Source organism: Channa argus, chromosome 13, assembly GCF_033026475.1.
Source record: "Channa argus isolate prfri chromosome 13, Channa argus male v1.0, whole genome shotgun sequence".
Classification (NCBI taxonomy): domain Eukaryota; kingdom Metazoa; phylum Chordata; class Actinopteri; order Anabantiformes; family Channidae; genus Channa; species Channa argus.
Genome location: NC_090209.1, coordinates 21364437 through 21385195, shown reverse-complemented (window position 1 = coordinate 21385195; position 20759 = coordinate 21364437). Strand labels below are relative to the sequence as shown.

At 40.8% G+C, this 20759-nt stretch overlaps 1 protein-coding gene across 2 annotated transcripts in view; it reads right to left on the bottom strand.

The window, feature by feature from the left end:
* The window catches only part of hdac7a (histone deacetylase 7a), a 54537-nt gene that overhangs the window by 13906 nt on the left and 19872 nt on the right, over nucleotides 1-20759 (bottom strand). For both annotated transcript variants that reach the window (XM_067527078.1, XM_067527079.1), the window contains exons 3-12: nucleotides 6227-6411; nucleotides 5998-6088; nucleotides 4618-4738; nucleotides 4355-4455; nucleotides 3934-4056; nucleotides 3703-3812; nucleotides 2880-2981; nucleotides 2211-2382; nucleotides 1238-1443; nucleotides 443-643 (exon numbers count right to left, since the gene is read on the bottom strand). In XM_067527078.1, the coding sequence (XP_067383179.1) occupies nucleotides 443-643; nucleotides 1238-1443; nucleotides 2211-2382; nucleotides 2880-2981; nucleotides 3703-3812; nucleotides 3934-4056; nucleotides 4355-4455; nucleotides 4618-4738; nucleotides 5998-6088; nucleotides 6227-6411 (1412 nt within the window). The remainder of the gene's footprint in view (nucleotides 1-442; nucleotides 644-1237; nucleotides 1444-2210; nucleotides 2383-2879; nucleotides 2982-3702; nucleotides 3813-3933; nucleotides 4057-4354; nucleotides 4456-4617; nucleotides 4739-5997; nucleotides 6089-6226; nucleotides 6412-20759) is intronic.

The following is a 20759-nucleotide window of genomic DNA, read 5'->3' as shown; positions in this document are numbered from 1 at the left end:
TGAAAAAAATACTGAAGCTAGTAATAGCTGGGCTTCCACTGTCTGGCACATGCACCCTGTCATCACACCATGCTGAAATAGCTCTGATGCAATAAGTAGTCAAACCACAAAACCATGCAACAACTGCAAGAACCCAGGTGTTAGGCTGCCACCTACAGGACTGTTGAGTGAAAGACAGACTTTTCTTTTCTTTCCACCAATCACCATCTCTTAGTACACTTTCTCTGTCTTTTTTTTCTCAGCTTACCCTGTGAGTTCAGGGTTGCAACAGCGGATCGTCTGTCCGCACGTTGATTTGGTACAGTTTTACGCCTGATGCCCTTCCTGACCCAGCCCTTCCCATTTTCTACCGGGCTTGGGACCGGCACTGCACGGGTGGGGGTGGGGATGGGCTATTGGGGGGGTTCAGTGTAATGTGTGAAAATATACGATGTTTTCTCACCTGGTTGAGAATGAGCGCATGCTGCAGGTTTATTTGCTCTTCCTGGCTCTTAGGTGCGGCGGGCTCTGCCTCCCTCAGCGAATCTGCCCTCACTCTGCTCTGATAGGTCGGCTCTGTGGGCGACGCCCCGCCATCTTCTGAGTCCATATCCTCGGAGGGGATCTGATGCAGTCTGGGCTTCTCGCTGGACTTTGACATAAGCTGCATGTGCATGTACAAATGCATTCAGATTAGAAATACACAAGACATAATGTGGTGATACGAGCAGAATAATTTACAAACGGGCCCTGTACAATGCTGATGTAGTGCTGCAGGCCTTCATCCTCTTGTTTGACACGCTGAAATATTGACTAGACATTTTTCTCCCAAATTTACATTACCACAAAACACATGCTGAATTAGATTTGTTGTAAGAGTAAAGGAGTGTACTGTACTTAACTGCCTTGCAATCACAAAAAAGCAATACTAAAATGGAGGAAGGCTTCAAATGTTTTGACTGTAGTGTCCAAATCCATGATTGCAGTCTTGCGGGAGTTTATTGCAATTGCCAAATGCAAGCTCAAGCAAGCTCTAACGTTTGCTGAGTTACATGAACCCGTTCCATATACAGTGTACAGGCAACTACTTTCACTACTTTTAATTTCAGATGCTAAATAAAAGTTTACAAGCATCAAATTTAAAGATGTTGTAATAATAAAGCATAACGTTAAGGTGGATACTGCTATTATAATTGGTGCCCTGGTAAATGTATGTACAAAGTCACTTTTATCAACGTAGATCAGAATGTATTGATACCTTTCCCAGGTGAGTCTGCTGTTTGAGCCTCTCCAGTAGTTGTGTGTTGTGCTGTTGTTGGAGGAAATGTGTGTGAAGGTTCCTGGGGCTTTGTGGGAGGGGCTCAGAGCGGGTTCTGCTCAGGGGCTTGTGGGGCTGAGCACCTCCAGGAGATAGGTGGTCTAACTGAGAAGCGTATTGTAGTGGGACAGAGTCTAGGCTTGGAACTGGGGAGTGATAGGACACAGGAGCAGAAATGGAATAAGTTTATTGTGAGAAGACACAAATAAAACACACAGTAGATTATACAAAAGCAAATCCCCAGCTGCCTTATTTCTTTTTAGATTTATTTTATTTCCAGTCGTATAACACATGTAAGATTTTATTTTATGTGTTGGTTTAAGAAAATTATAATCCCATTGAGCTGTGGTGAAAAGCAGAGCACAGCTGGAGAACCTTTAAAGTAGTCGACTTCATTTTCACCACTATTTCATTTTACAGTTTTGATGTAAGATACATTTGCGAAAAGCCTCTAAACATTGACTGTAGAGTGAGGTATAAAATGGTGCGATTTGAGTTATTTAAAATTCAAACTAAAACACAACAAAGTGTTGCAACAAATGAAGGGGTGGGGATATTTTCTGGAAGTCCTTTAAAGAAAAAAACTATTATTCTAAATCAAACCACTTGATGGTGCTCTAACATTGTAGACAATTTGTTTCAAAGCCTTTGTGAAACCACTAGTTCCTCAATGGGCTATTTCCTAACATCTTGAATATATATATATTTTAAATTTTTTCCTGGTCTGGGATGTGAACCAGCATAAAATTAGTGTTTCCTTATCAGTGTTTCCTTATCAGTGTTTCCTTATCAGTGCTTCATCATATCCCGTGGAGCTTTTAGCAACTAGACATCAGCACAGTGTATATTAAATGTGAATACATTTACATTTCTTTAAAGTGTGTGTGTGTGTTGTGCGCCATTTGTGTCTCACCAGTGAGTAGCGGAGTGTGTACTAGTCCAGATGGCTCTAGTATGATGACAGGCAGGTGAGGGTTCAGCTGCCCAGCCTGGTCCTCTCTGCCCAAGGGCAGGAAGACCGGAGAGCCCCCGGCTGTGACTACCGGCATCCGACCGACCTTCAGAGAGGACAGCTCTCCTTCAGCCTGCACACACACACACACACACAGCTTTAAACAGCTTTATGGCCCGGGTTCATGTCTGACATTTGATCCCCACAGCAATACAAGGCAAACACAGAAAACAATGAATATTTTCCAGCATGTTAATCTGTTTTGACGATGGAAAATGATTTGTTTAGCTGGTGTGACATGGGAAACTGTCAAGGTACTTAAACTTCTATTTCAAATTCAAAGTGAAACAGCATTTTAAGAACAGTAAACTTCCTTTATTTGATGTACTTCCTGTTTAAAAACAGGAAATTAAGGACGGTAGATTTCATTCATTCATCTGATTCATTGAGATTTTCAGGTCGTAGAATATTAAGTTATTTTTTCTTCTACTGGGTCTTGTAATTTGTTTTGCTGGTCTTCAATAGGATTATGTGAATATGCAATAATATTTTAAATGTAGCAGAATTTGTGAGATAAGTGTTTTGGGAAAAGATACAACAAACGTTTTTAGGAATAGCTTTATTTTTTACCCTGGCGTTGGCCGGGAGCCCCAGCGTGATGGTGGGCAGTGTGGAGGGGCTCTGGATGGTGAAATTAGCTAGAGTGCCGTCTCTGAGCAGCAGCTTCTGGGCCTGGAAACGGAAAGCATAATTATTATTCAAGAACAATACATTTAAATTCAAATCTGAATTCATTTTGTTCCTACCAATATGTATGTGTTTCCAACTTATATTTCCGCTGATTTTGTAAGAGTTTAGATATGTTGTAAGCTGTAAACATTTTCTACAGTAGTAACCAGATGTCAGTGATTACAACATGTTTTACAGCAATTTTAACCTGTGTGGTCTAATTCAACTTAGTCTAGTTCATTAGTCCTGAGCTGTCTTCACAATAGGGAACCATGAGTCAGACATCCACAGCAGGTGTGACAGAGGCTGCTCAGTTCAAGATTTTCGTGATTAAATAAATTATGTATTAACAGCTGGCAGGCTGGTGTTGCTGCTTTAAACATGTCATTACGACGCTTCTCGATACAGCTTATACACATGAAACAAGTTTTTTTTTTTCATCAAAACATGTCCCTACTCTTTTAAAATGATGTTTTTTCAGCTCTAATGCAAAAGTGGCTGTGAAAACAGCAAAGAGGAAGTGCTTCTGTCTTTTGTTTATATTTTATTTTTCTCCCTGTTCATACAATGTTATTCAATCATGATTTCATAACTGTTTCCCAAAACCAGTTTTGGATGAAAAATATATTACAAACTGATTTGGTGTCGAAACACGGTTAAGCTATTTGGTTTTGTTTATTAAAATTCCAAAGGGACATGATGATGTATGCATGCTTTTGCTAACCTCATGGGAGAGGCCGCCTGCAGATGGCAGTAGACCATTCTCAGTGGGCAGACTGTCATTAGGAGAGCTACAGCCAGAGACTGGAGTGCTGCTGCTGCTGGGGGATGAGTCTGGAGACATACAGGCAGTGGGTGAGTGTAGATAAATGCAGAGATTTAAAACATTTTTGTGGGATGCACAAAGTGTGTTTATATGTTGATAACCCAATAATCTTTGTGCGCCTTTACTTACCCAGTGTGTCGGAAACTCTGTGTTTGACTGTTGCCGGGGCACTCTCTTTGCGGGTGAGCGGGCTCTTGCGTGTGTTCAGGTGTTTCTTCAGCTTGTGCTTCACCTTCAGATTGGGCTCAGAGGCTGACAAAATGACACAACAGTGAAAAGAACGAACCCACACGTTTTACTGCTCACATTAACAATTGCTCCATTACATGCAAGTGGCCACGCGCCAAAAATACTAAATCTGAAGCTCCTGATTCAGAATTTTTTCCGTGGTGCTTTATATGAACAGAAAATGTATCAATTTTTTAGTGTGATTTTTTTCTTTTCAAAATATAATCACTGTTGCTGTGCGTAGTGAGTGGGAAGAGTGCCTAAATCCATTAACACTAATCCATAAACATGGAAAAATATGATGGCGGATGTCACGTTATACCTGCTCTGCGTAATGGGGTCCCTTCTGAACCCTCAGTGGAGGGCTGCGACGAAGACGAGGCCAGAGGCTGGGAGGATGCATTTGGGTCTGGGCCCAGATTTCTAGGAAAATAAACAACTTGAGTGACTAGTCATTACATAACTGAGAAATATTCAGGTGTGGTAGATTTTGACATGTAGCATTTTTCAAGTGCTCGTTATGAATAATTAGTGTTTTAATATATTCATTGTCTTCTCTGTGTGTGTTAGTGTCTTTTGTGTCACCTGTATGCTACAGGAGCTGCACTCAGACTGCTGGAGTTTGTCCTCTCCAGCGCCAACTGTTTACGCTTTTTGAGAATCACCTCCTGGAGTTTCTGTTTCACCAGGGAACTTGCCACTGCACCTGTAAATCAATGACGCGAACAACCAATGAAACACAAAAGGAGTCAACTGCGTCTTCTTTAAAAGAGGAGCGAGGGAAGGCCAAAAGCAAAGGCACATGGTGTAAAATCTGTGTTGCATATTTGAGTAAGACCAGTATTAATGACACTGTTAGCAATGTCACAAATGTCAATGGTGGAAAAAGTAATGGCAACACTTGGCATCTGATGTGACTGAAGGTCAATGGGAGTCAGCTGTTAGCAAACCTGGAATCCAGTTAATGAAATGAGAATGTAGGTGTGGTTTAGAAATACTTTGACTTATAAAAACTAAAAGAAACCCTAGAGTAACAGCTAAAGACCGGATCTGGACCTGGACCACTTGACAATGTGAGGGTTAAAATGATTTCCCAAGTTTATTAAGTTATCATACGAGATAATGCCAGGGTGCCTGTCTGCAAGATGAAGCTCAGAAGAAGCTGAGTGACCCTAAGCACTTCAGTATATCTACTACAGAATGTAGTAAAATTGGCCCAGTTCGCACCAGATTATGGCTGAGCTGAAGTATTTCTGTAAAGTAAAATGGTCCTGATCGTTGTGCAGGTCTAATCCTCAGGTACAGGAAGTGCTTGCTTGACGTTTTTGCTGCCAAAGGCGGCTCAACCAGTTATTAAAAACACTTTTGCCAATACTTATTCCACCATCACTTTGTATGTTTAATGGGTGTGTTCAATAATGACATGAATAATCATGACTATTTGTGTTTCATCAGCTTAGAAACATTGTGTTACTTGATATTTATGTACATCCTGCACATGCATGCATGATGGAGAGTACGAATGCATTTGTGTGCGATGAAGAGGGAGGTCACCTGCTTGTCTGACAGTATAAATATATTAGTATGTCTGTTTAAGTGTATGTGTAAATGTATGCACACAAAGGAGATGGGAAGTGCTCGGAGTGATCGAGTCAATATTGACCTAATGACTATATCTGCCCGAGCTAAAGCTATATTTAACTTTGCCGTGGTAGCACCACTTGTGGCGTTATATTTAGCTCTCATTTCAAAGCAAACAAAGCAGTTTGCTTTGTGCAGTAACACTGTTCACTGAAGATGATTAAGATCTGTCACGGGGACTTTCCTCTCTGGCCACGATTAGCACTCTGGGCCATAATTAGTTTAAGATGTGGAAACAGCTTCATACAAAAGATCGCAAACCAAAACTTGCAGTAACAGGTTAGTGTAGTTAAAAGTTTAACGTTTGATTGTGAATGCACTTACTCTGTTGACTCTTGTCTTTGTGTTTTAGCTGCTGCAACTCCTGCTGTTTCTCATGGTGCTCCTGCGCTCTCCTCCTCTGCTCCATATTAAACTAAACAACCCCCCCCACACACACACATTTAAATTATATGGATATAAATAAAGAAAATGGTAAGACATGTAAGAAAACACAATCTTCACTCAAACTTTTGTTTATGTTTGCACAAAGTAGATGTTTCGTATCTTTTACCCTGATTTGCTGGTGCAGTTGCTGTTGGGAGAAGGAGGTGCAGGGCTGCGAGGGGTACTGGGAGAGAAGTAAAGGCGGGTGCAGCGGGGTGAGGAGCGCCGTGTCCGAACCAGGGCGCATCCCCCGTTCTCCCACCCTGAGGTCCATGGGAAACAAGGCTGCACACGGCACTGGCACCGAGGAATCTGGGAAAAGACACAGGTGATGGAAGAGAGAGGACAGAGGCATCAATTTGCTTAATCCCCACTAAGAACCTCTGATTTACAAAATACGGCACGGGAAACCCAACGTGAAAAACAATGATCGCATGTAAACAGTGGCAAAATGAATCAGTGTTTAGAGGAAGCTATGGTGGTTTCATATAACAGATACTTTGGAGCTGCACAATGGTAGTAGTTAGGAAAAGCTAATGAAATCTTCAATTTTTAACTGGTTACTGGGCAATTTCTGTTATGTTTTAGGGTCTGAATGGTGGAAAATGAATGTTGTGTAAATTATATCTCAGTCCTTCACTGCATGACCAAACCCACACTAAACCACACCTTCGACTATTGTACCAGTTGCCTAGTATAATTTATGAAGAGGTCTAATGCAGTCCATTGATCATGAAAAGGTCTGCAAATGGGACTTTTTCCTCCTGTACAATAAGAGATCAAGCAAATGTAAAGTGGTCAGCTTTATGTACAAACACTATAATAAATTACATATTAAATATTACAACTATTTGAATGTAAATCAGCTGTGTACATGTCTCTAAGCTAATCTCACAGTGACAGGTCTTTGTGTTTTCTTTGTGATGTAATCTCTCTCTGCCTGTCTGTGTCTGTCTCTCCCTCTCTCTCTCTCTCTCTCACACACACACACACACACACACACACACACACACACACACACACACACACACACACACACACTCACTCATTTCCATGCTCTTTGCATGCTGTTGGGGCTTTTGCATTGCATGGCTGAGTCAATGGGAAAGATTGCTTCATCCAGCACTAAAAACAGCATCCAGGAAAGAAACAGCTTGGGAAAAGGTAAATTCTGTCTAGGAGACATATACACACATCTTTGTGCGCGCGCACACACACACACACACACACAGGTTTGACTTACATTCATTTCCTGGAGACTTACCCTGACCTTAACCACAACCACTACTTGCTCAACCCTAAACTTAACTAGCAATCACATAAAAATTATGCCCCCACAATGAGAGTGGGTATGTTTGTTTTAGGCCCTAAAATGTGAGTGAAACATGGCACACAAACACACACACACACACACACACACACATGCATCTACTGTATTTAAACACATTCTCCCTCACATGCACAAAAACTCAAACATTCAGAGCACTCACACGGGACAGGTTTGAGCAAACACCTATTGCACAAACCTGCCTTGACACTTCAACCAGAACTTTAATCACACACAGCAAACCTTGAAATAACTTTGTGTGACATCATCTCTGTGCTGTTGTGCCTGGTGCTCAGATGTGGGGCAAGTAAAGTAAATGTCACTCACAAAAAGGGCCTGGCATGATGCCGGCAGCACAGAATACAGCACAAAACAACGCGTGGATATCTTTGCCAGTCTACACTTGTTCAAAGGGCTGTTTGAGGGTCAGGACTTGTGGGGTTAAAGTCAGAATTGGTTTAAGGTGAGGCTTGGTGTTTGGGACTCAGCTATGATGATTAAGCTGAGAACAGGGGGCTAAGGCATTATGGCATTATGTCAATGTGTCCTCACAACTATAGACACACAAACCTGTGTGTTTTTGTGTTTTTGTGTCAGTGGTCTTCCTCCATATTAGGAGGCACAAATGCAGAGAGACCGTCTGAATGCCGACCATGGCTGGAATAACAGAAATCCCTTGGCAAACACAGACACACACACACACAAACACACACATTCTCAGTAATGACCGCATGGAATAACAAGGCTCTTATTCCGAGGAAAAGGAGACGAGAACATGCTTATACAAGGAAACAAAGGCTCCTGTAGAGCGCGCACACACTCACACACTCACACACTCACACACACACACACACACACACACACACACACACAGTCAGGAACACCAGTGTCTCTCTTTTCCTGCCTCCTTTGGGTTATAAATAGCAGAACACACACTGGTCTTAGGTTTACCTACACAGGGCCTTTTGTGTCGACAGGGAAACTACACACACACACACACACACACACACACACACACACCTGGGACACACTTTCAGAGTAACCCAGGGATTTCACCTCCACCTGCTGTTAAAGTGAGAACAAAATATGTAAATGAACGAAGAGATTAGGAACAATAAGTAGATAAAAACAGAGAAGAGGAAGGAATGAAAATGTTCGGCTCAAGGCAGTCAGTGTAAAAATGGGTTTATCCTCACTTTAGCAAACATCCCCTTATTTATTTCACACGCCTAATCAACGTGTTACTCAGTGTGTATCATGCAAACAGGGTCAGGAGGGTCATCTTGTGTTTTAATGGTGGAAAATCATTGATAATGACATGGCTTCTACTGTGTGTAGCCATTGTGACTTTACAATCTGGTTTATTCTCTAGACCAGGGGTCACCCACATGGTGCCTGTGGGCACCAGGTAGCCCGCAAGGACCACATGAGTAGCCCACAGGCCTGTTCTAAAAATAGCTCACCATAGTGCCACTTACCAATGAGCTGCATCTAATTTTTTTGTTGCTATTCTTTTTTAAAATCACATTTGATAGTTATTGTGAGAAATCATTAACATGATCCGCGTCTTCACATAGATGAATATCCTTAATTTAATTAATTATTAATAATAACATATAATTAACGGTAAATTGAGTAAAGTTGTTATTTCAAAAGTGCGTATTAAACTGGTAGATTAAAAGGTTGGTGACCCCTGCTCTAGACCTTTGCAACCACATTTTCTACAGTCTTTCTGTCATGGGCTCTGCAAGTAATATGAGACTCGAATGTTTCTCTATAAACATGATGGGATGTTGCACCTCATTACATTACATGAGTGTGTTGTTGTCAGAGAATATATGAGAAATTACAAAAACATTTAATAACGGAAAACGAGTTGTATGGAGGTGACTGGGGTGGACACACAAAGAGCCAAGGGTCCCATGTGTGGTTAGGATCAAGCAAAAAATAAAAAAATTAAAAAAATTAAAAAAGCACTTTAAATGAGGTTTGACAAAGGCTGTGGTTTTGTTTCAAATCAAACAAACACAATGATTTTGTCTCTTAAGCCAAACCCCATTTTGTCTAACCTGAACCACAATCACTGAGTGCCTAAACATAACTAAAAAGATTTGATAACACCATATTCATAATGCATGTTGTAGGTCAGAAAAAAAAACTGTGTGGGTGTTTATTACTATAATTAGTGTCAACATCTTTAATATCAACTCCCCCTTTATGTTCATTTTTACCATGTCCTCATTTTGTAAACAGAAAACTCACTTATCTTGCAACACTTGTTCCTACAAAAACTCTATATCTGATTATTATATGTGTTTACAGTGCAGTTACAAAGGAACTACTGTCTACTGAGGACTTTGCCTCAACAACTGGGACCAGTGTTATGTTTGGATTTTCAACATTAACAACCTTTACAGTTAGAGGAGGGTCAGGACAATGATAGCACTGTGGGAAATTAAGCCTTTGTTCGAAACAAATTAAAAAAATAAATAAAACACCAATTAGAAATATCAGTGTCATCCCTGGTAAAATTAGAGACCCAAAACTGTCTCCGCAGCCTCACATTATATCTGACAATTACTTTGCCTTTAAAGGTGTCAAATTTATTCTCATTTTACCCGATAATTGTTTTTCATTATGTGCTGATACTATTCATGGGTGTTAGATTTCAATGTGTTTGCATTCTGCAACTGCCTCTCTGCACAAAGTCGACATTGTTACTCATGGACTCCAGCAAATTACACACCAACGAACAAGGGACTGCCACGAAAAGGACAAGATGCACGTGACATGATGCATAACGCAGAAGACAAAATGATCGTGTTCACAACACTGCACTGCAGACCAATTCAGTTTAACAAGGAGATTGTAACAGCATGGCTCAGTTATACTTTTGATGGAGTAACGGTGAATGAAGCAGTGTAAATACAAACCGTGGTTATTAATAACAGGGCCGACCTATAGGATAAAGTGGTACCAAAAACTTTCTTTTTGTTGCATTTGGTGGTGTTTGCCTGTGTCTCAAGCTCCTTTTAGACACGCACTGGAATTCAGACACTTTTTCTGGAGGGTGTGTATGTGTGAACGCAAACGCCCAATTCTGTTGCCCCCGACATTACTCGGATTTTACCAAGCCAGCAACCCAGTGCAAAGTCCGGCTTATCTTCAACCGAGCTCATTTGTGAATAGAGAAGGTTTTACTCAAAAGAATCCCCCGTGTGAGTGGGCATGTTGATGACGTCCATTTTATGGCGACTGCGGCGAAACCGGTCAAATACAAACACACGAAGGTGAAGAAGTCATTCATTCATACGTACACAACTACAATCCCGAACTGTAAAGACAACGAAAAATGTGAACTTCTGCCAGTAAGGGCAGACCATCAAATCGTCAAACAAATACAAGGAACAGCACGAGATTCTGTGATATATGCAAAACACACGGGCTATGTCCTGATGTTGGCTACATGTCGGAAAGGAAAACTCCTGACAATGTCAGGACCTGATCCTCCTGACATCCTCTAGAGTTCATGTCTGAAACAGGCTTCAGTGTATCATTATGGAAATCACCAACGACACAGTATGAGACAGAGAGATACTTTTAGGAACGTGTGTTTTTACTTAAAGGGTTAGGCAGAGAGAGAGAGAGAGACAGAGAGAGAGACAGAGAGAGAGAGAGAGAGAGAGAGAGAGGATTGCTTAGTCATGACTGGTTCTACAGGTAAGACAAAGATTTACAAAAGTTTCTCTCTCTCTCTCTCTATTTTCCTCTACCCCCCCACTCGCTCACCCTTTCTGGACAGGCTGACCACACAACGTGAGAGAACAAGGGCAATAAAATGAGAAAAAGCATAAAAAGAGCATACAACTGATGCACCACACCAAAAACAAGGACAAGAAAGTGAAAAGACAAGAAAGGTGAGTTGGTGAGTAATCTGAGTAACAACTTGCGGAAAAGCCTCATCACTCTCTCGAGATCTGACACCCAGCACATCGCCACTATAGTCATAGGCTGCGCTAAGTCAATAAGCAACTACTGGCAGCGGACGCCGCCAATTTGCGTCTCGTCACACCTCCAAATATAACTACAACACCTTCTTCTGTTTTGACTATACTGTGTGCATACGTGGCTACACACCTTTTATTGGCAACAGCTACTCTCAGTAGATAAAGATATCAGTATCTGTGAGGGGGTTGATGCCAAAAAAAAAAAAAAGATCTTGATGCAAATTGATGTTCTCAGGGTTTGTAAAAGGGGAAGATCAGATATAAAATTGAGAAAGACGAATAATGTATGAGCAGAAGTTTGATGGGACATTGTTGAGAAAGTCAAGCATTCTCATCATGACAACATCACCCCTTTCACGTTTTTCACATCAAGCCTTAAGAGGCTTGTGTGCTACTACAATGTCCATGTGTACAAAAAGTTCCATCTCGCTTTCTTTGTAGTCGTGTCAACTCCAAAAAAAAAAAGTATTTTAAACACTTGGAACAGATTGCAAATCAACATGTGTCTGTGTTTGTGTGGGTGGATGTGTTGTGTGTGCATGCATGAGTATCTGTTCCAACAAAAGACTGTTCCAAGTTTACAGAATGTCTTCCCAGCTCCGTGCCAAAAAACACAGTTCCCATTTCATCTAAAGCAAACAAACGCAGGGTCAGAGCCGCAGGTTCAAGTCTGGCTTTTCTTAAGCAAGTGGAGATGTCTGACTATTTGCAAAAAAACAGCATCGGAGCTATACTGCCGATCATGCTGGGCGTTGATAGGGTCTCTACACAGTTCCAAAATCGTGATCGTTTTCTGGTCAAAATGTTTAGGTAAACCTTTAAATCCAGTACACGATTGAACATGTATGTACATACAGGATTATGTGTCTTAAAACATACACTCTTTTTAAGTAAAGTGTTGAACTGAATTAACTCGTGGGTTTTGTTACAATATTTATGTTTTTACAGACCTCAAAAGAACTTTCATTGTGAAAGTAATTTTCTTTACTGATTAATTTGATGACCATGCCAGATAAAATTTGACAGAGCAAAATATAGTGTCATCTTTAAATTGCTTTAGTATGATCAACAGGGTAAAATGCAAAAAAAAAAAACATTTTGTAATGACATCAAATACAAAACACATTTGAATCCTTTTATTTGAGAGACTGCAACCAGCAAAGATTTGACCCAGTACCAAAGCTGCTGAGAACAAATGTTGATCAACTGACGTGGTTAATGACGTGTTTCAAGGCTAACGAGCTGTGTCGAAAATAGTGATGTGTGTGTGCATCCATCCATCCACTGTACAATGCGCTCAAACTTCCACAATGAAACTGAAAAAGAAAAAAAAAAAAGCAGTGTACAAGGCATGATAACAATTAAAAGCACTGACGTTAGTGAGTAGCCGAAACTTTAATTTACTGCTCACTATAGAGGGAATTACTTAGTAAACAATATATAGGGATATCATTTAAATCATACAGTCCACAGCCAGGGAATGTTGCAAGAGAGGCAGAGCAGAAGTTTAGATTCAATAGGTGACTACTAGAAATTGAGTGCCGGATTGCACAGTTGAACACTGTCGAAATCTTACTATTTCTCACTTCCCTATTTAGCAAACCATAAACTAACTTTTGCTGAAATTGCTTTTTAAACATTCCCCAGTATAGCTGGCTTAACTATTGTCTCAATTTATAATCACAAGGGAATTTTTGAGAAGATGCGCAAAGATAAAAAGTGCACAGAGGTCACCTGGCAGAGGAATAAACAGCAGTGATCCTTTAATTGTGCATCCACCTTAAGATATGCAGGTTTTTCCATCATTTGTCAATGTTGACTGATTTTATTTTTAAAAACAAAAATTTAACATTTTATTTAATCTTTCGTTTCCTGACAGTTACATTACGCCCTACAAGTTAATCATTGCAGAGCCTGAACTTTTATGATATACAGCAGCTTTACCAGAGGAACTAACCTGCAGGATGCTAATCAAACCCCAAACAGCCGCAATCTCAAAGCAGACACAGATATTGCACAATAACACAGATCAACAGCAGCTGCTCACTCAGCGGACGCTCTCATTCACATCACTGATGCATTTCAAGTTAGTATGAAAAATTCCAATAAGCAATGTGTGTGAGGGAAAAGATAAGAGTGACAGAGATGTGAGCATGGATTTGGGCTTCTGTATGTATGAGTGTGTGTGTGTATGTGTGTGTGTGTGTGTAAGATTGTAACAGAGGAAGGCTGATGTATAATGCAGCGTGGGTCCAGTTTCCAAAGTCCTCGCCGAGTTTCCATAAACATCCAGGCCCGTTGTCTGTGAGGTCAGCAAGCTCTCTCTCTTTTTAACACACACACACAGAATGCATGTATTGCATCTTGTTTCTGTATTAGCAATAATTGCACAAGAAGAGTCTCAGCACACACACAGGGAAACTAACATACATCTCTCCCTGTCTCTTAACTCCACACTGGGCTGACACAGTCACACTCTGAAAAACACAGACCACAGCAGGCCTGTGCCCCACAGTATGGTCTGATCAGTTTGATACAAGAGCGTCACGAGATCTAAATGTTTGCAGCAACAGTGAACTGCTCACACAGACACACTCACACACACACGGAGTATTTAGTCCGTGACAAGTCAAGTCAAAAGTCACATACCCGCGGTTGTCTTCTAAATATCAGACTATGTGAAAAGCCCAGTTGCACTTCTGCATCAACCAGCTCACAGCAAGATCTATAATTAGACAGAGAGCTCCACTCCCCTCCAGTCATCTTTACTGTTCGCCACATCCTCTTTTCTTTAACTCCTTCTCCTTCTTCTCCTCCTTCCCTCTCTCTGTGTTGACACTGTCCGACACCAAACTGTTGATTTCATTGCCTCATTCACACATTCGCAGCACTTTGCCTGGAAGAATATGGGAATTTTGCAGGGTATCTGCTGTCTTGAGAGCGAGGGGGGGAAAAAAAAGCTCCTGAATATTTAAATGCTGCCTGGAATTGGAAACAGTGTGTGTTAAATCAGTCTGAACATTTAACGTGCAGGAAGTGTCAGCATGAAATGAATGCAGTGGTGACAAGACAGGGCCTTTAAGAACACGACAACTGTAGAAGTATTTTAGGACTTTACAAAGCCTTTCCACATTTTAAAGGATCCTGTAGCTCAATAAGAAGATGTCAGTGTGCCATTTTCTCTTTAAGCGTTAAACTTCGCCCGGAGAAGATTGCCAGCTCTTCCCACTATCAGATCCTTACAATCCATCCCATAAACAACGGGGATTGTAACCATGGTAATTGGGGCAGTCGAGCCGGCAGGAAGTGGAGTCTATAAAAACACAACAATGAGAGAACCAGGGTGGCTTCCTGTTTAAGAGCCGAGTTTAGACTCCCATTTCCTCCGTTCTGCTCACCGCGCTGTTGATGTGACGCTGCCGCCACAGTGCCCTTGAGCCCTTCACCAGTAAAGTTCCCAACTGGAATACAAGTGAGAAAACCACAGCTTGTTCGAGTCTACCCCTGGCTCTCTTCCCTTTCTCACTCACACACACACACACACACACACACACAAATCACAGTTCCTGTTACTCTCAACGTATGGCTGTAGGGAGGGCTTTGACATCCATTAACAACTCGGATTAATGGCAAACCGTGGCCCTGTAGGCAAAACACTAATGTACTGAACACACACTCACCCACAAGTGTACACATTAGAGCAACATGGAAAACTAGTGAGTAAAATATTTAACCAGTCTGGTTAAACTGTATTTTGACTAAATAAAATGCTTGAATAAAACTGTATTTTGTGAAATACAGACTTAGACATACATTACTCCTGTTATCTAACTTAAAAAGCTAACTACTTTAGCCAAACACAAAGACCAGGACCCAGAAGAAGCACCTAACCCACATTTAATTGGACTATTTTTAAATAGAGAGAGCTCAGTCATTTCCTCTGGTCTTGAGGTCAGGTGACAGGTGACCGGCTGGAACCCCAGGAAGTCACTGCCCTTGGTTCACACTTTAAAAGTGCAGCGGCATGGTGCTTCTGCACAGATCACCAGCAATCTCACACTTCTGTCTGGATTTTATGCTTGATGGCATTTGAGTTTCTTTAGGAGGTGCTATACTTTTTCTTTGTCTGGTCGACCCCAGTTCAGCTCATGATCATACCAGCTTCTTGCTTACTCATTATAAACTATGATCTTGTTATCTGAAATTACAAAACTCTTCACTTCCTGTGAACCAAAGCATCTTCCAAGGAAAGAGCCAACAAGCATTTACAATTTACAGCAGCTGGTGGGAACACTATTACTCATCCATGTTGATTCACCACTCTTTATGAGAATCTGTATTTACTGTAGGACAAAACACGCCTAACAGAAAACAAGCGATTATTACTCAAAGAGAGTTAAGAGGTGTAGGACGTGGCGTATTCACAAAAAGTCTACAGAGTTGCTAAATCAGGCTTGTGCAACAGGATCTCCATGAATAGTCTCTTACTGACAGTTAGAATCACATGCTCTTTACTCCGTCTCTGCACCCCAGTCCCAACTGATCTCTTCGAATTGCATCGAATATCAAAAATAAATAAATAAATAAAAAGCGGGGAAGCACCACAAAATGCTTGATCAGAATATGTGAAAGGGGTACCGATTGGACTTTCTTTTAGATATGCATGACTTAAGTTCATTTTACTTAAGCAAATTATTTAAAAACTATTGGATACACTCTAGTTTTAATTACATTCAATCACTGCCTTTTTCCAGTTTTTGGCAGCCGCTATGAAAAAACAAACATATATACATCTGGTTAAGCAAAAAATACAAATAAATCCTTTGTGTTGCCATACTATATCTCCCTCACTTTCTCCCTCCTTCATCCTGAGGAATCCACAGCTGTCACTCCCTTTCAAAACCTCTAGTCTTCCCAGAGCAGCTGGCCAGACCGTGGTGTGTGTGTGTCTGTGTGTGTACTTGCATGCCTAACTTTCTATGTTTATGTTGTTACTTTGTTGGTGCATGCTTGAGTGTAAATGTAGTGTGTGTGACTGTTGACAAGTTTAAGAACAACTTTGCTCTAAGTCTCTGTGTGTGTGTGTGTGTTTGCCAGGAGAGCAGGATGAAGGCCACAATCTGAAGTGAGAAAATGGCATTCGCATCTATGAAGAGTTAAGTGAGGACACCAGCAGCACGTAAATCATCCCTTTTGACTCATATGAGTCGTCTTTGGAAGAAAGATAATTGTACGTCTTCATGTAGAGAAATTAAAGCCGTTCTCACACTCCTAGAACTAAACCATAGATACAAAACCTAAGGATTGGATGGCAGGGTCCTCCTCCCTGTTCTTCATAGTAGTTCTTCATAATTTAACTGCATTTCCCAGCATACTCTTCAACACCCCCCAGTGGGTCCAAACCTGTTGCATTCAGTCAAAAATAGGCTGCGCCATGTTGATAATATGATTAAGTAATTAATTCTCTGCAGAATCTGATGAATAATTAGGAAGGACTTAAGGAAGGAAGGGGCTCATCTTTCAGTTTCATTTAGATTTTCATCCTGTAATCACCATGGATATCTCCAACAAATTTCAAGGCTGAACCAAAACCATCGACAAGCCCCCTTTGTCATTCCTAGATGGCACAACCGTGACCGCGCACTATGTTTTGACTACACAGCATTTTGGTATGCAAAGGCTTTAGTGACTACATTGTCTTTACATCAGAAAATGGTTTGGTTTACAGTCAAAGGAGACATACACACAATCACAAGAATCTTGAATGTTGTGTAAGCTTAAACAAACGGAATGTGAGCAATTATGGGCCAACAGGTGCTTTAGGATTTTTGTTTGCATGCCAATAATGCCTCTATCCACAAAACAAACACACCTACATCTACACACACACACACACACACACATACATACACACATACACACATCCTGTCATCTTTCGCTTGACTCAATGTTGCAATTCGCTTGGAGCCGGAAACCAGGTGTGCTGTGCCGTTTGATGAATGACAGTGAAGGTTTGAGGCACTCGGGGCTTTATTGACATTCTCATCTGTTTCCTGTCTCTCAAACATTCTTTGAAAGATACACTGAATGCTTTCACGTCAATTTATGGTTGTACTCAGCTGAGATTTCACCTATTCAGTTCAAGTTTACAGTTGTAAATGCTTTAAGACATTTTTCTTTACCTCCTGGGGACAGTGTACTGCTGTTGACAGAAGAGATACATTTTTTCCAGTTTATCAGGAATAAACAGAAGAAGCAGGCAGCATGAACTGTGTCAGCCACCATGACTAACTGACATGGACTTTGAGCGATTTCATCACCTTTGAATCTTTCTGAAACTTTACACTAATCGTGTCTCTTTTGGGCCAGTTGTGCTTTGAATCAGCTGCTTATCTATGCAAACATCTGATTGCTGTGGGTAGATTCTTTTTTCCCCAGGCGCCTTTGCTCCCAGGGGGGGTGAGAGATCATACTCTGTTTCAAGCAAACATCTTAAAGACTGGATGTCTTTCACTGTCTTGGCTCTGGACATTTAAGTTCAGTGTCAATGGGCCTGCTCCTCAAACTCATATCCTTTTTCCGCCAGTGCCGGATTTTGAACTTGTTTTTCACATTTTAGTCGAAGAAGCAGCTTGTAGCTAGGAAAACTGTCTCAAGTTTTATCGGATCATTAATATTATTCAGTGATGTTTATGTCATTATGTAATGATTCAGCTCTGTAGTCTGTGGAAAAGCAAACTGGTTCTTGAACCAGCACTATAGCACCTGGTTCATCACCTAGCATGTGTTTGTTGAAAACTTTTTGAATAAATATATAAATAACTGTATAAGTATTTTTTTTAACTTAACTAGAAATCTAGAATCCTAAAAATCCTAGAAATGAAGATTATAGCAAAACAATCTTCAGAAAATGAAAATATTGATATTATATTAATATTTGCACATCTGTTCAAGGATTTGTTCTCTCATCACTTTGTCTCTCGCTGTCTCTCTTTCTCTCTCTTACACACACACACACACACACACACACACACCCACTCCCTCACATCAAACGCATTCTCCACATTTCCCGACACAGATAAAGCCACTCAACACAGGAGCTCACTCAAAGGGGTCTCCCCCTTTATCTATTATAAGAGACACACATGTTGAATTTAGTCACACCAGATACCTGTGTCCCTTTAATGTCACAAGACACAATACACTCACACTTCTTACACAAACAAACCTGATTAGAAAAACAAAACGCTGATAGCACATAACTTTTGCTTTACTGTCTCTCTTCTCACACAGTCTTTACAGCGGCAAATGAGACAAGGGTCTCCAATGAACTCAATAGTAGTCCTGCTTATCAGTGGTGAAAACAGTGAGTCGTGAAAACAGCGGTGACTTGGCGACTGATGCACTGATAGACTCTGGCAGTGCTGAAGAGATTGGTAGTTACAAAGGGAAAAAAAAAGAAATCAGCAGCAAAGGCTTTTCTGCCGATAATATGGGAATAAAACCACAAGAGGCGAGAAAGTTCAACAGCAAACTTCTCTTTCTTTTAAAACTGATATTAAGCGATGGACCGCATGACCTGTTCACATGCAAAGTGTTTTTTTTTATCTTGAACATGATCTCCAGCTGCCCGATTCCCAGAGCACCAAACGCAAAAAAAAAAAAAAAAAAAACTACTTCAAAACATTAATGAAGTGACACTGACGTCCACCTCATATTCTTATTTTGATAAGTCTTTCCAACCCATTTCCTTTCCAACCCCCAGTCTGGTGAAAGTTAACATCTTCCAGGGGGCCGCTTCATGAATATGCACAGTCACACTCGTCTGTCTGCTCAGACAACAAAGAAGGAAGACATTAACATTCCTTCACATGCTCTGCACTCTGGTCCGGAATGAACACACACACACACATACGTATACACATAAACACAGTCATGAAGAAACCCAACATTATTTTTTACATAAAAAGATAGACAGGCTTTTATGCTTAGCAAAATGCCAGGAATAACCTTACCAATGTGTTGTGATTCGTCTAGTGTTGGGCACAGGTTGACAAACAGCTGGCCGCCTTAGCACTGTGCCATCATCGTGACATCGCAGATATATCATTATATTTCCTCTCCATGATAATAACTCGTAAATAATAAAAAAGGACCACGGGATAAAATAATTCATCCGTATTCTTAACATCAAATCATTTAATTAATCATTAAATCAATTCAAATGTTCAACAGGCAGCAGAGATTTTGCAGCTTTCTATAGCCAAGTTTGATTAACTACTGTATATAGGATTTAATGCGTAAAATCAGTTAAGGGGGAAATTAGAAAAGACTCTTGACTCTCGATCTGTGACCAAAGATGAAGGGCACACTACAAATCACTGCATACATCTAGTAGACCTCCTCCCAGCACATTGGTGATCTGTACTGATTACTGCACATCTTCACCCACTCCCAGACTCCTCAACTTTACTCTCTGCAGAACTCTTGTCTTCTTCCTGCACCTTCTGTGTGTATACATCTGAAAAAGCTGTCTCTAAGAAACCATCAATACAAACACACACACACACACCCTGACATGTGCACAAACCCACAGGCAGACACAGAAACGCATTAAATAAACATGGATTATGTCTCTCTCCTCCATCACTACACTGAGTTGGTAAAATTAGCTCGAAGCTATAAACATTAGTGGAGATTGTTCATCAAACACATACACACACACACACACACACACACACACACTCAGATGTACAGTCCATCCAGATGACTGGAGATCCAATTACATCTGCACTCACAAAAGGCAACTTGACACCGAGGTCAGTGTCAGTCACCTCAGTAAGCTGCAGTAAATGTGAGCCGTCTATTACCGTCTGCTGTGCTTTAAGTCAGACAATATCAAAATACGGCGAGGAATCTGCTTCAGAAAACGCGTGATTAAGGCTAGACTGGTATATGGGGCCGACACCGACCTTTAATGGATATCACATATCAGGCTGACACATCATCTACATTAGGTCCTACATGATGACTGTTTCTGAAACTGCTGCATCTGTAAGACAGACACATTTCCAAACAGAACTTCAAAGTTTCTGCTAATAAACATTTTAATTAGGATTTAAAAGATGTTGGTTGTAAATATAATCTTTCCAAGAAGCCACTTTTTTTTTTTTTTTTAAATCACTGACTGAGCCGGTTATTAAGTGCTTGAGGCTTACAAAGCTCAAAGGACCAAAAACAAAATAAAGATCTGATAGAATACAGGAATAACTATTTAATATCAGTGGCAACTATATCACTTTTCACAAGCTTTTGAGCCTTGGGCA